The sequence below is a fragment of the Fundulus heteroclitus genome, chromosome 18, assembly GCF_011125445.2.
Source record: "Fundulus heteroclitus isolate FHET01 chromosome 18, MU-UCD_Fhet_4.1, whole genome shotgun sequence".
In the NCBI taxonomy this organism is placed as follows: Eukaryota; Metazoa; Chordata; class Actinopteri; order Cyprinodontiformes; family Fundulidae; genus Fundulus; species Fundulus heteroclitus.
The window spans coordinates 307,789-325,709 of NC_046378.1; the positions used below are offsets into that span (position 1 = coordinate 307,789).

At 41.7% G+C, this 17,921-nt stretch overlaps 2 protein-coding genes across 6 annotated transcripts in view; one reads left to right on the forward strand and one right to left on the reverse strand.

Moving 5' to 3' along the window:
• The window catches only part of tpst1 (tyrosylprotein sulfotransferase 1), a 58,126-nt gene extending 51,024 nt beyond the window's left edge, over positions 1-7,102 (forward strand). The window contains exons 4-6 of one of the 2 annotated variants that reach the window (XM_021324633.2): positions 4,754-4,804; positions 5,346-5,414; positions 6,639-7,102. In XM_021324633.2, the coding sequence (XP_021180308.1) occupies positions 4,754-4,804; positions 5,346-5,381 (87 nt within the window). In that variant the 3' untranslated portion in view covers positions 5,382-5,414; positions 6,639-7,102. The remainder of the gene's footprint in view (positions 1-4,753; positions 4,805-5,345; positions 5,415-6,638) is intronic. The other variant, XM_012878732.3, reaches the window with a different exon arrangement.
• Positions 7,103-15,304: 8,202 nt separating this feature from the next.
• sgsm2 (small G protein signaling modulator 2) overlaps positions 15,305-17,921 on the reverse strand; it is a 114,360-nt gene continuing 111,743 nt past the window's right edge. For 3 of the 4 annotated variants that reach the window (XM_036149847.1, XM_036149846.1, XM_021324635.2), the window contains 4 exons: positions 17,796-17,905; positions 17,558-17,654; positions 16,916-17,083; positions 16,205-16,293 (listed from right to left, as the gene is read on the reverse strand). In XM_036149847.1, coding sequence (XP_036005740.1) covers positions 16,205-16,293; positions 16,916-17,083; positions 17,558-17,654; positions 17,796-17,905 — 464 coding nt within the window. Of the gene's footprint in view, positions 16,294-16,915; positions 17,084-17,557; positions 17,655-17,795; positions 17,906-17,921 lie in introns of all 4 variants that reach the window. The other variant, XM_036149845.1, reaches the window with a different exon arrangement.

Here is a 17,921-nt window from a genome sequence, read left to right on the forward strand (position 1 = left end):
AAAAATGCACAGTAACATAAAAGTAGCACCCTTAGGTCCAGTTTATACAGTTTATCTGCAAAAAAAGTTGATATTGGGGTGAGTTACACTTACAGGAGGCACAGTTTTATACACTTTAAAAGGATATATGCCTTTTTTTTGGCTCTCGAGGGCCGGATAATTTACCTTGACGGGCCGGATTTGGCCCGCGGGCCTTGAGTTTGACACCTCTGCAGTAGAAGGACATACTTATGAGTAGGAACAGATTTCTGGATTTTTCTGGTTTTCTGAGAAACAGCAGTTTGCATTTTCATTAGCTGTAAGCCATAAATCATGAAAATTTATGCTAAACATAGCGTAATGAATCTATAAGATGTGACTTAGATTTAGACAAAAAAAAAAGATTTAGACAAACTTTGTCATTTTGTATGCACAGAGTGCATTGTCACAGTGAGTAAGCATTCTTGAACAGTTTTGACTTAAACTTGAACAAAGAAAGGGTCAGTATTGCAGACGTCCAGAGGGGGAGTGGAAGAAATCTCTGGTCCCCATGCTGCTGAGGTAGGCAGAAGCCACAATAAAGTATATGGAAGAGGAAGATCCAACAGTGCAGGAGAGAGTAGTGATGTAGAGATCAGATAGGGGGAGGGGGGTTGTGGATGGTCTTGAATATATACATAAGGATTTTACATTTTATTCTGAATCTAGCAGGGAGCCAGTGGAGCTGCTGTAGGACTATGGTAATATGGGGAAATGGGGTATGGTATTAATTTGGGCTATGAAGCTTAGAGGGATGTTTGAGGAAGGCTAAAGTGAAGGGAGCTACAGTAGTCGATGCAGGAGGGCTATGGATAAAAATCGATTCAGAGTGGAGGGAAAAGGAAGGGTGTAGGTGATTAATATTCTGTAAATGAAAATATGCAGACCTGGTAATGTTATTGATGTGAAAGGCAAAGGATAGAGTGCTATCAAGGATGACACACGATTCATAACCTGAGGTGAGGGGGAGACTATAGAGCGATCAACTGAGAAACGGTCAGAAACGGACAGTACAGATTTATTTTCTTCAAGGAGGATCTCAATTTTGTCATTGGTTTTCTTATGATCAACAGTTTTTATTTTATTTTCAACAAAAACAAATATTGATTTGCATCTGACTTAGAATGATGTGGTGTTTCTTGAAGAAACACCACATCATATTTTTTCTTTAGATCATCATAACCTTTTTCCTCTTAGCAGGGTTCCCCATACATTTACATTCCAAGTGACGAGACGCATTATACCTATTAGTGAAGACATTCCTGCCCGTGCATTAATAACATACAACTACTCATCAAAAGCAATGCCATTACACAGTAGTGGTAACTAAACACAATCCCCATAAAACTAAGAAAACGAAGAGTGTGCAACTGGACCTGAACTTTGCACATATCAACCCCCACAAATGTCCCTTCAATGAAGGAGGTCAGAGTCTGGTCCGTGAGACTCCACTCGCCGTGGCCCCACACGTGCGTTGCTGCCGTAACAATAAGTCTACACCAGTGTCTTTAATTGAACATTTGGATGCTTGGGATGAGAATGGAAACACATCCGTCATTATTCAGTACTTACTGAATAACTTTCCGGGGACAATCAAACGCCCTCTCATCCTTCTCAGTCTCGATTCTCAGCTTAGCCGGAAACAGCATCCTGAAGCGCACCTCATGATCATGCAGCTTTTTCTTGCATTCCTTAAACTTGTTGCGCTTCATCTGGATAGCTCTGGAGTAGTCGGGGAAATGCATATAGTTGTGTTTTCCCAACTCATCTTGCCTTTGTTTCTCGCTGCCTGCAACACCGCATCCCAGTCGGACGATCTCAAAAACCTGGCCAGTATTGGTCTGGGTCTGTCGCCTGATGTGGATTGCTGGCTAGCAACCCGATCTGCCCGTTCAATTTCTTGTCTCCCTTCCGTGTTCAGCAAATTTGGCAACAGCTCCTCCAAAAATGTTACCACGTCTCCCCCTACTTTGCCTTCCGGACAGCCGACGAAGCGAACATTATTGCATCGCGAGTGATTCTCCGTGTCCTCTAATTCATGCCATTTCTATCTGACATCTTACTTGCTAGCTGGCGGGTTAGCTTGTTACTCCTGCTCGGTCATTTCCAAGGACTCCACACGCTTCTCCATGTCGTCCATTCTTGTAATTAGGGATGAGAGTTTAGTCTCTGCCGAGGTGGTGCTGCGATGTATATCTGGCAGCCCCCTCAGATCTTCATACATTTTTGTTAGTGCTAAGCCAATATTACTGATATCCTCAGCTATCTCGTTAGCTTGTCACAGGTCAGGCTCGTCAGCTCCATCTTGGTCCTGCATCATGGGTCTGCCCCGTGCAATTGTAGATATCTTTTAATATCTCCACAAGCTGAAGTCTTAGGTTTCGTTATGTTGTTTCGTTATGTAGTCCAATGTATGTTGTCCCATTAAGGCGCTGGTTAAGGACTTTTTGCCTCACTGGCTCTTTTAACTCAGTGCAGTGAGTGACTGGTTCCACACACGAACATGGACACATATTAGACCTTGTCCTCTCTCATGGCCTCTCTGACTAATCTTGCAATAGGTGAATGTACTGTTTCTGATCATATGCCTGTTTTATTTAATGTTGCTCTATCCCGTGCCCGGGTAAACCTTGGGCTCCTGCTTGTCGCTGTCGTGTTTTTAACCCTTTTATCCTGTAGGATTATTCTGGACACTATGGTCCCTATGAAAATCTTGCAGTCTAAAGCCAAAGCTGAGCCATGGTTTAATGACAAGGCTCATGCCGTCAGACGGGAATGCCGCAGAGCCGAACGGAAATAGAAAAAGGATAAATTGCAGATTGCATTCCAGATCCTAACCCTAACCCAATTGCTGGTGTTATTATCAGAACACCGTTAAAGATGCAAAAAGGGAATAGCTGTCCAACCTAAATGTGTCCCATTAGAATAACTCAAGTGTGTTGTTTAAAATGATTGATTGCACTCTAAATGCCCCACAACCTGTCTGCCTGGAAGTATGTTCCAAAAAATGTAATGGCTTTATGCATTTTTTCATAGATAGGGTTGTTGCTGTAAGAGTCCTCATTTCTGCACCTAGTTGTGACCCTTCTTGTTTGATTCCTCGTTGAGTTGCTTTTGATACATTTGAACCAGTGAATTTGAACATATTAGGTCATCAGATTCTCTTTGTGATCCTGCTGCCCCTCAGTTATTTAAGGAGGCTTTCCCCAGCATAGGACAGATCATCTTTACTATTGGAAACAGCAGCTTGCTGTCAGGTGTTGGCCCTGTAAGTGTTAAGCACACTGTAAAGCAGCCTCTCCTGAAGTCTGGCCTTGACCAAACTGTTTTAGCGAATGTTAGGCCTATCTCCAAGCTGCCTTTTATTTCTAAAGTTTTAGAGAAAGTTGTCCTTTCCCAGGTCAAGCCCTTTTTAGACGAGCAAAGAATTGTGGATGTTTTTCAGTCAGGTTTTAAAACTCAGCATGGTAGAGTCTGTTTTAGTGAGTGTCTTTAATGATATTCAGATTTAAATGACATGTCTTGCTCAAAAATAACACCAAGGTTTTATTACCAGAGGCCAATATAATTGCATCCAGATTAAGCAATTGATTAAGAAGTTAAATTTTTTGAGGACTCTGGTCCAAAGATGACAGCTTCTGACATGACAGAATTTAAAAGCAGGAAATTTGAAGTCATCCAGCTTTTGTCATCAAGACATGCCTGTAGTTGAAGTAATTGATTGGAATCATCACTTCACTATATTTACTATATTTACTATATATATATATATATATATATATATATATATATATATAGTAAAGAGAATTGGCCCAGGGACTGAACCCTGTGGTACTCCACAAGTGACCCTAGAGTTTGAAGAGCATTTATGAGGCGGAGGTTGTTGTAGTTGGGATCTGAGTCAGGTATTTTTAGCTGATAAGAGCAGTTTTAAAGAGAGCAGGGACAACTCAAGTGTTGAGTGAGTAATGGCAGTAGGGAGGAAGAGCCTGAAGGAAAAAATTTGACCAGGGTTGTTGGGATTGGATCAAGCATAGTGATTTTAATTGGATTATTAAGAATCAGAATAAGAATAAGAATCAGATAAATATCACTTTTTTTACTTAAAAAAATTTAGGACCTAGTGCATTTAATTTATGTTTGTCTCCTCCATTTTTATTTGGTTTAGGCCTAAAAACCTTTTTTCTCTTAATGTTCCCATGCCAGTAATATTTTTGTTTTAAAGGAAGGGGATTGGTAGGCCATGTTGTCTCTGAACTGTGTTCCAGAATTTATATAAAGGAGCAGTAAAAGGAAAAAAGCTGATTTATAAAAACTGAACTTTCCTTAAATTTTGCTCGCTTTTTCACTTTGACCCTCCAGATGCCTTTTTATGTTTTGTGTCTTTTTGCTTTCTCCATTCGAGGACCAGACACTTGGTGTCCATCTGTTATTTTGGTGTTTTAAGAAAAATATACTTCATTTTGTTGTTTCTTTTTTGGATAGACTGTTCAACTACACACAGAGTATAGGGATGTTGGAACAGGCCCTGGACTCTAACCTCCCCAGCTTCCCTACCAGATTCCTTGGTTTGACCTTATTCTTTGAAGCATCTGCTCCGTCTCTGCTTTGCTCCAGGCTCACTTTGGAAGTTGGCCACTACAAAAACAAGCCGCTCTACATGACATGTCACTAGTAGTCCAATTCAGAGTTCATCCTTGGGTGAAGTTCTAAAGCTGGCCCTTTCTTTTTCCAGGTCTATAAAGGGGAATTTCAGCTCCCAGATTTCCTAAAAGAGCAATCACAGGTACAGTAACAATCCTGCCTGTTGCTGAGCTTTTTGTTTCTTTTTTTGTCCCAGAGTCAGCTTTTTGTTTTGTTTTTCCTGCAAGTGCCTGATCTTAGTTAATCCATGTTGCTGTGTGGAAGATCAGATTCCATGCTTCCATCTGCTTCCAGTTATTCAGTTCTGCAGTTCCTACCATCTATTGTAGCCTGTTGTTCATGTCTGGTGTCAGCTCCATGACTGCTCCATGTTCTCAGTCTTCAGCTTCTGAGGATAACATTTTGCCCTCTTTGTGTTGCCTTTTGGTTTTGGGTCTTCTCTGCCCTCTGCTGGCGGTTTGATGAATTTACTTCTGGGTTTTGTTTTCAGATGCTTCCAACTGTCCTTGTTTTTGTGTTCGTTTTTTCTTTTTTTTTTTTTTTGCAATGCAACAGTCAGCATATTTTGGCTGGATGTGGTGACACTTTTGTTTTGTTTTGTTACCAGTTTGTTATTCCTGCATTTCCCTACTGGAACCAGGGCTGATTCGTGAAGCTGAGTTGTTGTTTGTTCTTCCACACAGATGCAGAAGTCTGCAGAGAGACCCAACCCCAGTTAGGAGCAGAGGGACAGTCTGCACCAAAGCACACAGGTAGTTTCACAGCAACAAATATATTTCTAATGAAGTAGTGTGTGCTAACACACATCTGACTTTTCACATATTTTAACTTGGGTTCTTCAAACTCAAAATATCCTTAATTATAGATTTTGCCACAACAACCTCTTGTTTTATGCTGATGGCCTCCCAGAATCTTAAAGGAGCAATGAGGGAAATTTCACCCCCTGGAGCGCTGTCTGTAGACCAAAACAAGATGTGTGGCAAGCCATGCCACTCTCTACCTCCAAAACCTAAGCACCAGACCAGTTATCCACATCAATCTTTTTTTGTCAAAAAGAGAATGCCTTGAATGTATGTGAGGATCACAGTGGGCAACTCACAAGTGCAGCGGGCTGCATTAAACAATGCTAACTGTGTTAGCTGGGCTACTGGCTACTCGTCAAAAAACAGTAACGCCTGGCCCATCGCTGGTCAAACTCCAATTATTAGCCCACATGCCATAATTGTAGCATTACATTGAATTGAATCAACATAGCAACACAATTCTAACAAGACTGTAACACAAACAAAAACAAACATTTGACTTTGTGCTGTTACTGACTAGGGATAGGAAACCATCTCTATTTTCTGATCATAAGATCGTGGTCACTGGCTGTTGCCGATAGATGATCCAATCGGCTGATAGGTCGGGCACAGTTACTTCATCAAAATAGAAAAAAAAAATGCGGCGCTGCAAACATGAGTCAGACAGCAATTTGGTGCCAAAAAGAATCCTAAATCAGTTTTCTGGGCATATTTTAGGTTCTATCCTAATGCTGAAGGTGAGACCTAACGCAACCTATTTGCACATTATCCAAATTCTGTGTGCCTGTGAAGGATAGACAAACCACAAATTTATTCGCACACATTCTAGTCCATCACCCCACCGAGGCCACAAAACTGCCTCCAACCAGCAGCGCTGCAGGTGCTTGTGGGGGTCAGCCCACAATATCAGCAGCTTTTGCTGATATTGACTCCACTGCGCTGCATTGCGCTGGACTCACTGTGAGTCGATCTCTATCCATACACACCTCTCTCTCTCTCTCCTCCTCTCTAGCTGCTGGGAGAGTGACAGCGTGCTGTAGCTCTGGGGTGTGTGGGGCATGCAGAGGGGAGCGAGCTATTTTCAAAATGGTCCATTGATGTTTAGAGTGATCCGTTTTAGTGCTCAAACCCGAAAAATCCATCAATTCACACTGTTCCCATGTTTCTGTCCAGGACTCAGCCAAACCGAGGCTAAAGGACGTCTCTCCATCTGCGCTGGATTTTGGTACATCTAAGCATTCACGTCTTCACCAGAATAAGCCCTCTTCCTCTTCCTGTGGGCTGCTCTCCCTCCTCTGCAGGAGGACCGTTGGCCTTTAGTGTTGTACCTTAACCTGAGAAGCAGTGCCGTTTCTCAGCACCACTGAATGTCTGCTGATTGTCATTATGTCACATCATGCTCACCAAGTTTGTAGGAGCGACCTCTGGATGTTTAGAGAAAAAAACTGTGATTCTGTTGTAAGAAACTACAGTGAACTGAAATCAAGCCAGTATTTATGAATGGGGGACTAGCTTTCCGAAGCTGCAATACCTATTTTAATGTTTAATTTTTTGTTTTTTTGCCCATTTATTGTGCAATGCCATGGGTACTGTTAGTTCGATGTATCAGAAGTGATAAATGATGCTTTTTAAAAAAATGTGCTTGTCTGCTTATTGTTTTTTAGATATTGAAAATAAACGTAGAAAAATAATGATTATTTATTTTTATGAGCACACACCGAATATATAGCAGGGATATGAAAACACCTGTTACTGATATTTGTTCAACTCAATGATCTTTTGTCTCTTTTTGGATTCTAGATTCTAGAAAGATGCCATCACCGTTAGTATCTTTTCTCATATCTAGCTGAAGAGCTTTGCTCCGTGTGGCCCACTGCCACCTAAATCCAGCCCAGTTCTACACTTAGCAGCAAAACTTCTTGATGGGTTGAATGTTTCCCTCTGAGGCTTTGGATTTCTTCATGTTTTCCAAGACCCCGTTTCAGAAGGCTGGGTTAGTGGATATTCAGAGTAGCGTCTGGGGTAAATTCCTGCATACCCTGGCTTTTCGTTTCAGAAAGCTCAGAAGCCGCTCAGTCAAATTATGACAACAAATTATTCTGTGAAACATCCCTGCTTGGTAGGGTTAACTGAGTTTTTCCTACTTTTTAGCTAAGATCTGCACAAGGAACTGTCTGAAAAGGTGTTTCCTTTCCTGGAGGGTCCTTAATGCTGGAGCACAAATACTCAGAAATCTCTGTTGGGAGAGGCTGATCAGATGGTGATTAAATGTCTTATATTTCTGGATTAATATGTTTTCAATCGTTACCGTTTTTCACCACTGTCATTAATTTAATGCAATATTTTCAGCCCACACATCGCTCTTCTAATACAACCAGGGGACGCCCTCAGTTCTGAACAATTGAATGAGTGTAGTGTGAAAAAACAGCTTTAATTCTCCATCAAACAACACTACTATCAGTTGAGTTTAGTTACCTGATTGATACCTCCTGTCCTGAAACCAAAAACGCTGAGCCTGAGTATGACAGCGTGAGGTAGAACTCAGAGTAGCAGCTTTCTACTCAGGGTAGATCGGCCATTCTTTCTGAAACGGGGCACTGGAGAACTTCAGTTGCATATTTACTGAATAAAATAACAAATGCAATGGCTGCCTGTGAACTCCCCATTAGGTGAAGGAAAAGAGCCCTTTTACAAGCCCAACCCCTTACAAGAGTAAGACAGAGGTTTCCGATGGAAACCAAAGGTTTCCCACAGCAGTGTGGGCTTTGCCGCTAATAAAATCCTACATATAGTGCATGCTCACTAAGCAACTGGTGGGATTTGATTAGCCATTATCGTCATTATGAGATGGGATACAGATACAGTGATGGCTTACCAGCCTCCTTCCTTCCTGCCATCATTAAGCTCCCTCATTTGTTCAACTGTCCTTATGCTGCCCATGGTTTATGCGTCTGTAGCGCAGGGCTTTTCACTGATTAGTGACTTCCTGCTCTACTGAAACTATCGAACAAATGTTGCAGCTGATAATTTCTTGCCTTTTTCTGCCACCATATTTTTCAGTTTTCTTTCTCTTGGGACATTTTTGATTTTACCTTTGGTCGGGCCTCTCCATTTTGACACAGGCACTGTAGACATGCAGAGGAAGATGCATTATTAGTGGCATTTAAAAAAAAAAAAAAAGTTTTATGTAGGTGAAATAGCTCATCACATGGTGCCATTCTGTCAAGAAGTTGTCATAATCAGTCCCACAGATGGTCTGCAGTGACTTCACAATACGTTTATTGCTTATTTACATTTTAATCAAACAGGATTGAAAGGGTTGTGCACAGTGGAAGAAGACATGCTGGACAATGAAGCTGAAGTTGGTATTTGATTCACAGATTCAGATCCTGCTAACTAAAAGTTCATTTCAGTGGTTTTAAAGGTCTCTGAACAGTATTTGATCTCCTCTAGTTCAAAATACTAAATCTGAATACCTGAACTTGATTAATCAAGTTCAGAATTTAAAAAGGTTTATAAACTCTATCATATAGATATGTTGACAAAGAGGCACAATCTAACATTTTGAATGCCAAAAGGCCACATTAGAGTGGTGTTACAACCAGTAGGGACAAGAGTCTCACCAAAGCTGTCATCCATGCAAGATCCACAAGGTTTAATATGATGTCAGATCACCCTTAGCAGCTGCAAGCCTTCAGCTTATCTGGCAAGGCTTTCTTTCCATAGGTTTAGCAATGTGTTTATGGGGACTTTATGTCCTTTTCCCTAAAGCTTGTTTGTGAGAAGGATCCTGGCTCACAGGTTTTGTACACACATAACTGGGTCTTTATTAAAAACAAATATCTGCCCCACATCGTTTTTAAAAATATCTTACACACGGGATAGTTTTTTTTAATTATGTTTTTGTCCACACAAACCTGCACAAATACACCCCTGAGCGTTTGTAAACCTGCCAAACAAGGGGTCCATCCAAATACCCTTACTGGGTAAGGTCACTTTGGTCAAAGCGGAAGTGTGTCAGCAGTCGCCATGATAAGTGCTGTTCAGATAGTGCAGTCAGTAAGGAAGGAGGAAGGAAAAGGTGTCTGCATGCTTCCTATCATAGTTCATTTGGCATAGGGAGCTTGTGGTGTCCCTTACTGCCGCTTAAGAGCTAGAAGGTATCCCACAATCCCTTGCAATGACATGACATATAAGCACAGCCCACCTCATGGAAATTAATGCAAATGTACGGAGCAGAAAGTGCGCACTTTGTAGTTTTTTTTTTTGGAAGGCTGTAAGCCCGGATTTGACAAGTATCATCCATGTGTTTCCATCACGTAATGACATCTGAGTTTAAGGCTGTGCAAAATGGGCACAGCAGTCTGACTGCTGACCCCATGAAAGGTCGTGGGACAGGAGCTATGATTACAACATTTTGCATGCAGCCTTGGTGTACAACAGCTGGCAGCAGAAGAGCAATTTTATTCTGAAAATCCAAAATGCCTTCCTGCTTCTGTCACTGCGTTTTACATGATGGAAAAACAAGCATGAGGGATACGGAGGGTCTGGAGCAGCCCAGAGGTAGGTTATTGGCTTTTTTTTCTTCCTGCTTCTCGGTGAAGGGGGACACTTTTCTTTTCTCTCCTCTCTTTGTCTCTTTTCCCCTTTCCCTCCTCCGTTTCCCTGCTTGCTTCTGTCAATCATTTTCAAGCCTCTTTTTACATATCTTCCAAACTATAAATTATGGATCTGGTCAGCATGACTCTCAACGCAATTGATAAAATTTTCTCAATGAGTAGACTGGGCGAAGAGAGCCCCTGTGCCAATGGGACATGTGCAGCTGGACACACGGTGAGAGGAGGATTGTGTGTCTGTCCATTTTGTCAGTTGAGGATGTTGAAAATCTGTACAAAATTAGATTTATGATAACAGGATTTCTGATTTTTGGAGTTGGCAGTTACCTAGAATAATTGTGAAAATGTCTGCAACTGTTTCGGCCAACGTCAAGGCTGCCTGAACTATGTGAGGGATATGTCCGCTACTAGCACTCAGACTGAAATGCTGTGTAAGCAGAGCTGCCAGCTGCAGTTTCTGAACTTGCTGGCAGGATGGGAACGATCTGGGAGAAAGGTGGAAGCTCGACCATGGTAGAATGACCACAATTTTGGCTGTTTGGAAACGCCATTTAGAAGAACCAGCAAGACTTTTAAGGCAGACAGAAAAACAATAGTCTGCCTGCCTAAAACAAATGTTATTATCCAAACTGACTCCCTGCAATCTTAATGTCTCCTGGATGTTATGTAAACAAGATGCCCTGTAAATCTCTGACATCTGTGACCTTGAAACAGAGCGCGCTGAACTGAACTGCCTGATAATATTCCATTACTATCAAAGATTAATGGCTGCAAGTGCTATCTGCCACAGTTCACAGACAAACACACACACCATTATAGTAAAACACACAGGCACACACCGCCGCTAGTGTTCCATCTTTCCTTACTATGCTGCAGTGTCAGAAAGGTCAGATCAGAGACTTCAAGCTGTAGCTTTAGAATCTTTAGTGATGAAGCTTGTTTCAGTGAAACTTTACCCTGAATAGAAAGACTTCCATTTTAGCTGTGGCTTAGAAAGGTTGGACCAGAGATCTTAAGTTGTAGCTTTGAGGAATGTATGAATAGAAAAAAAATTAAGCTTTGAATTTTTAGTGATGAAGCTCGTTCCAGTGAAACAATGACACAAAAGAAGTAATTTTTGTAACGGATACCGCTGGCAAACCCGAACTTCAGCCGGACAGAGTTCATTGAAAAAACAAAAAAACTGAGCAGGAGATGCAGGTGTTACCAGTCTTGAGCCAAGACTGGAGGAGCACGTAGACAAACTGGAAATACCACAGCAGCAGGACAAGAGATGTGAGATGAAATGAAATGTGAAATGACGATCTGGTAGAGAGCAGGTCAGAGAGGCAGGTATATGAAGGCAGGTGAACAGGTGAGTAGAGTTAAAACAAATTAGTGACAATAGGTGGAAATGGTCTGGGCAGATGACTGGACTGACTGGAAACTTAAGTATGGACAGGGAGGTGACAGGGGCTTTTGCTGAGGAGGGTGGAAACTAATTAGTCCAGAACAAACAAACAAAAACCTAAATCATGACAATTCTACTTGTAGCTTTGGAAAGGTTGGACAAAATTAGTTTCGATCAGAAATCCCCAAGAATATACATAGCTTATTTCTTATTATTAATTGAAACAATTAAGTCTTTCTGTGTTTGTTAATGTGTAAAAGAAGAATTCTAGTCAAGGATTTATTTAGCTTATTCCTTTGTTTTTCCTAAGCATGTGTGTAATGTTTTTTCTGTTCATGTACAGCACTTTGAATCGTCTTGTTTCTGAAAAGGGCTATATAAATAAACTTACCTTTGTATTTGTGAAACTGAGTGGCACAGTGTAAACCAGTGGCAGTTTAGCCAAGATAGGCTCCTGCTGCAGTTAAACACTTTGGTATGTGCAACATATTTGTCCTGCTTTCAAACTGGTGTTCAAAAGCTGTCAGGCTCATCTTTTGCGATGACCTGTAAGACGCGTCCAATAGCCTTCTTTTTGTTGGCAAGTCCAATGAAAATAACATTTAGCTCTTTTTCTTATAGTAAAAAAGAAAAAAAAGTCAAACAGAACATCTTTAATCCAGTTTGTTCACACTGTTCAAAAACACCAAACAGTTAGTTCACCTTTTCATTTTTGCAGCATCATTTCAGGTTTCATTTAATTGAAAGAGCAGCAAACAAATGAACAACCTCTTCTTTAATAACACATTACATTCAAGGCAAATGATACATCCTTACCAGTACACGTTTGGCAATGCAGTCATTGTTAGCTCCCTAAATAATTAGAAATCTGAAATCTTAAAGTCAGTGCACAACATTGATAGAGAACACTTAACAGTCAACGGGTAACACAGTCGGCACACATTCTGCATCGCTGCACAGTACACACCTCAGACCAGTGCTGTTAGAACCAACAGAAAAATAGATCTGAAAATAAGTTATAGATTTATATATTTATATATATGTTCAGTCTCAATACAAATATTGGGCTTTTGGTTCATATGTATGTACAGCAATATAGACTTTGATGGAATTCCCAAACAACAGAAATTGCACAGTAGTTAAGAATTCAAGAACACTATTTCCAAAAATATTTTACACACAATATTTTACACACATAGTAAACAGTCAGTCTTCAAGATGCAGTATGAAATTGCACATTGTCATCATGCCACAGAGGGGGCTGTTTCAAGGCTTTGGTACACAATGTCCTGATTGGAAGAAGAAATTCTGCCACAGACCTGCTCCTACCCTCCCCCCACCCGAACCTCCGTCACCGTTACGCCGAGGAGAGGGGAGGGGAGGGGAGGGGGAGCAGACTCTGTGGCAAGGTACATCCATACCACCACCTGTTCCTGGGATCAGTCTAACATCAGGGAGCCAGATGACTACAGTACACTTCAGCATTTGGGGAAGACTCTTGGCACTTGTATCACAGGTGGAGGTCCATGCTGGATGACCAATAAAATGCAGCCATATTTGGACATGTAGAGAAGGGTCACACTGATGGTGCAGAGAGGAAAGGCCCCCTGATTCACTGCAGAGCCGAAAATAAATGTGCTCAAACTAACCTCCTAACAACACTGATCGACTGGATGAAGAGGAAGTTCTGCCTTCTCTGGGACTTTTCTCCTCCAAATAAAGAGTTGTACCTAAATCAGCTAAATCCAAACTGGATTTTACTTTGAGTGGTTTTTCAGGCTGATTATCAAATTCCGACAGAACAATTGCAGCCACTTTTTCCAGACAGGACAGTTGAGGCAGATCACAGCACGCTTTATCCCAGCCTAAAATTGGAAAGTGAGGACGTCTTCTTCCTTTAAGCTACTGTTAGTATACTTGATTGAAAACTGTCCTCACAGAGCCAGATTTTTCTGATAGTAACTGGCTGCTGTCCCTCTAAAACAGAAAGACATTCAGAAAACAAAATGGATAAATGTCCTCACTGCTGAAAGCCAGACTGGAATTTAGAAGTGACCCTACAATAAAGAGCTGTGGTTGTTTTGTGCCTTCTAACAGCTGGTATAGTTTAAGGATTCATGTAGTATATCCATGTAAACCTGTTTAGGTGGAGTGTCGCTGGAGCCTGTCGCTGCAGTGACTGGGTGCACCTGAACAGGTAGCATGTCCATCACAGGCCCAACCAGGTAATCACCATGCTCTCTCACACACTAATTAACCCAACTTTTGGGTCATGGGAGAACCTATGCATACAGAACAGCCATGAACCCAGAAACAGAGATAACGGAACAAACCTCAGAGCCACTGGTTTTGGAGGACCGAGGACACGGGCTCTCCACTTTAGCTACATGCATGGTAGGTATGAGGGATTGCTGCTAAGTCAACGACCCAATGCCAATGACTGTCCACTGTGGCTCCATGCTCATCCAGCAGGAGGCAATGCTGCAATGCTGCAAGTCAATGACCTGGTGTAACCTGCTGGGCTTCCTTAGAAAACCTTTTAACCGATTTGAGTACTAAACTGAACTTCACTGCAGTGTTTTTTAACTAGAATTATTTGAATTGTATGCAGCTGATTTATAATATAGGATTTAATTAAATCTACATTTTTGTGCATTCATTAAATGCTTTTCTTGTAAACTTCCTAAATACATTTGATGTGAATCAATGTCACATATATTGAATGAACTGAGTTGAATAAAGGGCAAATATCTGATTCATCAGCCAACTGATATCATCAGCTGAACTCCATTAATTATGCATCATATGGTTAGAGTTGAATGACCAAATTAGGGCTGGAAAGACAATTAACTTGTCAGCAGTTGTCCTGTAATGTTTGGGGTTTTATCTGAACCTGTAACACACTGAGTGGTCGTATGTCTTCCATGGGATTTTTTTATTGTCAACAAAAAGAAATGTACCAAGAAATTCCTAAAGGAATATCTTGGTACATTTTATTAATGATACTGTTGTTGATTTTTTTAACCATTCTCGAGGCTTTCTTCCATCAAACATCCCATTCTCAGTCTATAAATATATGGTATGTATAAAAAGAGCCCAGTGGTGGCAGACTGTGACTCAGAGGGTAGAGTGGTTATCTTGCAACAGGAAGGCTGTGGGTTAGATTCCATCACATGTGGATGTGCCTCTGGGCATCTGCGTATTGGTGGATGATAGGGAGACGATTCATATAGGGATTGCTGCAAAGCCATGTACAATGCAGATGACTCTTCCTGTGGCTCTACAGTTCCCCAGGAGTGAATGCTGCTTGTCAGGACTTTGAAGCAATCAACTGGTTTCCTTATATAGGACATTTTTGACCAATCTGTATAATCTGACCCAATCTGTAATTTGACTTTTTAAAGTGCTTTGAGATGACATGTTTCATGAATAGGTGCTATATAAATAAAACTGAATTGAATTGAATATAGCTCTGATTCACATATAATTATTGGAGTAAATCAATGCCTGGCTGGGTTAAAATACGCTGTTAGTTTAATTTGTTTCTCTAAATTTCCCTTAGGTGTGTGTGTGTATGTGTGTGTGTGTGTGTGTATGTGTGTGTGTGTGTGTGTGTGTATGCATGGATGGTTGTCCTGTGTATCACTTTGGGGCCATGTGATGGACTGGCGACCTGTCCAGGGTGTACCCTGACCCTCGCTCGGCACCAGCCCCCCCATGACCCTGCAGAGACTAGTGGGTATAGATGATGGACACATCTTGTCACCATCATTGACCTGCCAACACTGAACTGAACGTTCTAAATGGCATCACTTTGTTTCCCTTTTTTTCCCCCCCTCCAGCAGAAAGATGATGATAGAAGTTTGCTAGAGGTCAGAGAAGGCCCGTGTGCTTTTCTCTTTACTGTTGTGCTGTTCTGGTTTGTTCCACACATGCTTCAAACATGTGCCGTCATGTGGCGGAAAACTGGCTGCAATTAATCCACTGTCGCTTAGTGCCTCCGGCCTCCTGCACGTTTGGTTTCCTTCACAAAGCAAACTCTTGGAGAAAAGTGCATCTAAGTACCTTGGGCTGTCAATAAAAGGCAACATTTGTGTTACAATGACACTTTAGACAAGAAAAGAAAACATAAAAAATGGGGTGAACAGCTAAAAACGTACATGCTTGTATAAAACACTCGAGAAAAAGTAGTTGGCACAGTCCATTTGGTCACTGATGAAAGCATCTTCGTGGCAAAGTCTTCTGCTCCTCGGACAATGTGTGTAAATCCTGCACTCTGGTGGCCTCCTGTGGCACTGCGTGAGGATGGTGTTTGGCAAACAGACAGCGCTTCAGGTTTCCTCACAGGCTGTCCCACAGGTGTAGTTCCAGGGTCCGTAAAGATTGGGACTCTAGGAAACTGGAGAAGAGCTGGAATTGTGTGTGTGTGTGTGTGTGTGTGTGTGTGTGTGTGTGTGTGTGTGTGTGTGTGTTTTCATGCACACACACTAAGACTGGGGGACTGAAAAATGCGTTCACAGTGTGATTAAACTCACTAGCATGCAGACAAATCCACATGTCTGAACAGACAGCATGGGCATTCCATGTGAAGGAACATGTAAACAGAACTCCAGAGCCAGGCGGCCCTGCTCCCAGGGGCCCCTGCAGCCCGCTCTGGGTGAGTGGAGGCCAGCAAACTGTGTCTGTAGCACGAGGCTGCCCACACCCCTCCCACTTATCCTGTCTCTACACAGTTACTTGTTGTCCATCAGAGACTGGACTTTGTGCACCAGCTCGCGCGCCATCCGTAAGATGAGCTGGACATCGTGACGTTCGGCCATCTCTGCAGGTCAGAGAAGAAGACACGTAAACACGAGCCTCCTGCTCTGCAGAGTCAAGCAATGGTAGTTCTCATATTTCTGCTGCAGTGGCTTCCAAAAGTATTCATACCAGTGGAACTTTTCAGCATTTTGTCATGTAACAGCGCCAAACTCCAACATATTTCACGTGACAGATCCATATAAAGTAATCAGTAAGTATGAGGGAAAATGATGCAGATAAAAATGAGGAAAATGTGATGGGAGGTTCATTTATATTTAACCCCATCAAGTCTGATACCTCTAACAAAATCTAGTGCAACCAGTTAACCTAGGAAGCCATGACCCAAAAGACTTGCAGTTGAAATTATAGCCAAACAAGCCAGATTAACTTGTTAAGTTAATCACTCATCCATTTTCCAATTACACACTACTTTATTTAGATAGGTCCTATAGAATCCTGATAAAAAGCTTTGAAGTTTGCAGTCGTAACATCACAAAATGTGAAAAGTTTCAAGACGCTGTAGCCTATAAATGAACCTTTCTACATTTCTGCAAAAGAAATTCTGCAAGACTGTAATAAATAAACAGAAACAAGAAACTATCCCCTGATGGAAATGTGACTAATATGTAACATAAACGCCGTACCATTAAAGAACTTGATGATGTCGGTGAAGTCCATATTGTTATCTATGATGATCTCACGGTAAAGCGTAACCAGCGCCAGGGCCAAGAAGAGGACAAAGTGCCGAGAGGAGATCCTGGGAGCCACCCAGATCACCTCCCATACTGCAAACACATCCTCATACAGGAGCTCTACACACACACACACACACACACACACACACACACACACACACACACACACCTTAAATACCTTGTTCATCGGTTGTATAACATCCGTATAACAACCTTATTTTCATACCGTCCAACAACAAATCAGTAATGTCATAAAACATTTTGTAATCTAAAACACATTTTATTCTGTAAATCAAGTTAACAGTTGATCAAACATTTATGTTTGAAGAGCAACTATTTTTTTCCAGCCTTTTTTTCAGGTATCTAAACACCTACTTTAGAACCAAAATTCTTTGATTCTAAGAGGTTAAAGTCAGCCAGTGACCAAAAAAAAATACTGTTGTGTCTTTTTATACAGTACGTGTCAAGGAAGGGGAACGGATACTTTGGCTGAATTATGTATTTGGTTTCACCTGTAGGGATGAACGTAGTTGAGGAAGTGGAGCCATCTTTAAAGAACCCAGTCAAACAGAGAAGGTGGTGCAACATTACCTCTTTTAAAGTCCAGCAGGAACCAGCGGTAGCAGAAGTAGAAGTGAGTGTAATCTCCGTTCTGCTGCATCAGCTCAAACAGCTCCGAGTCCAGGATCTGACAGCAGAGACAGCAGAGTTTAGAGACTGGTTCTTACCCTGCGAACACACACACACACACACACACACACACACACACACACACACACACACACACACACACACACACACACACACACACCCATACGGCTATCATCACCTGGATCAGTGACCTCATGTTGGCAAAGTGTGTGTCCATGGCTCCACCATTGGGGAAGTTCTGACTCATCCTCTTCATCAGCTGTGTGAAGCAGCTGTACGCCAGGCTCTCTGAAACAGAGAAAGG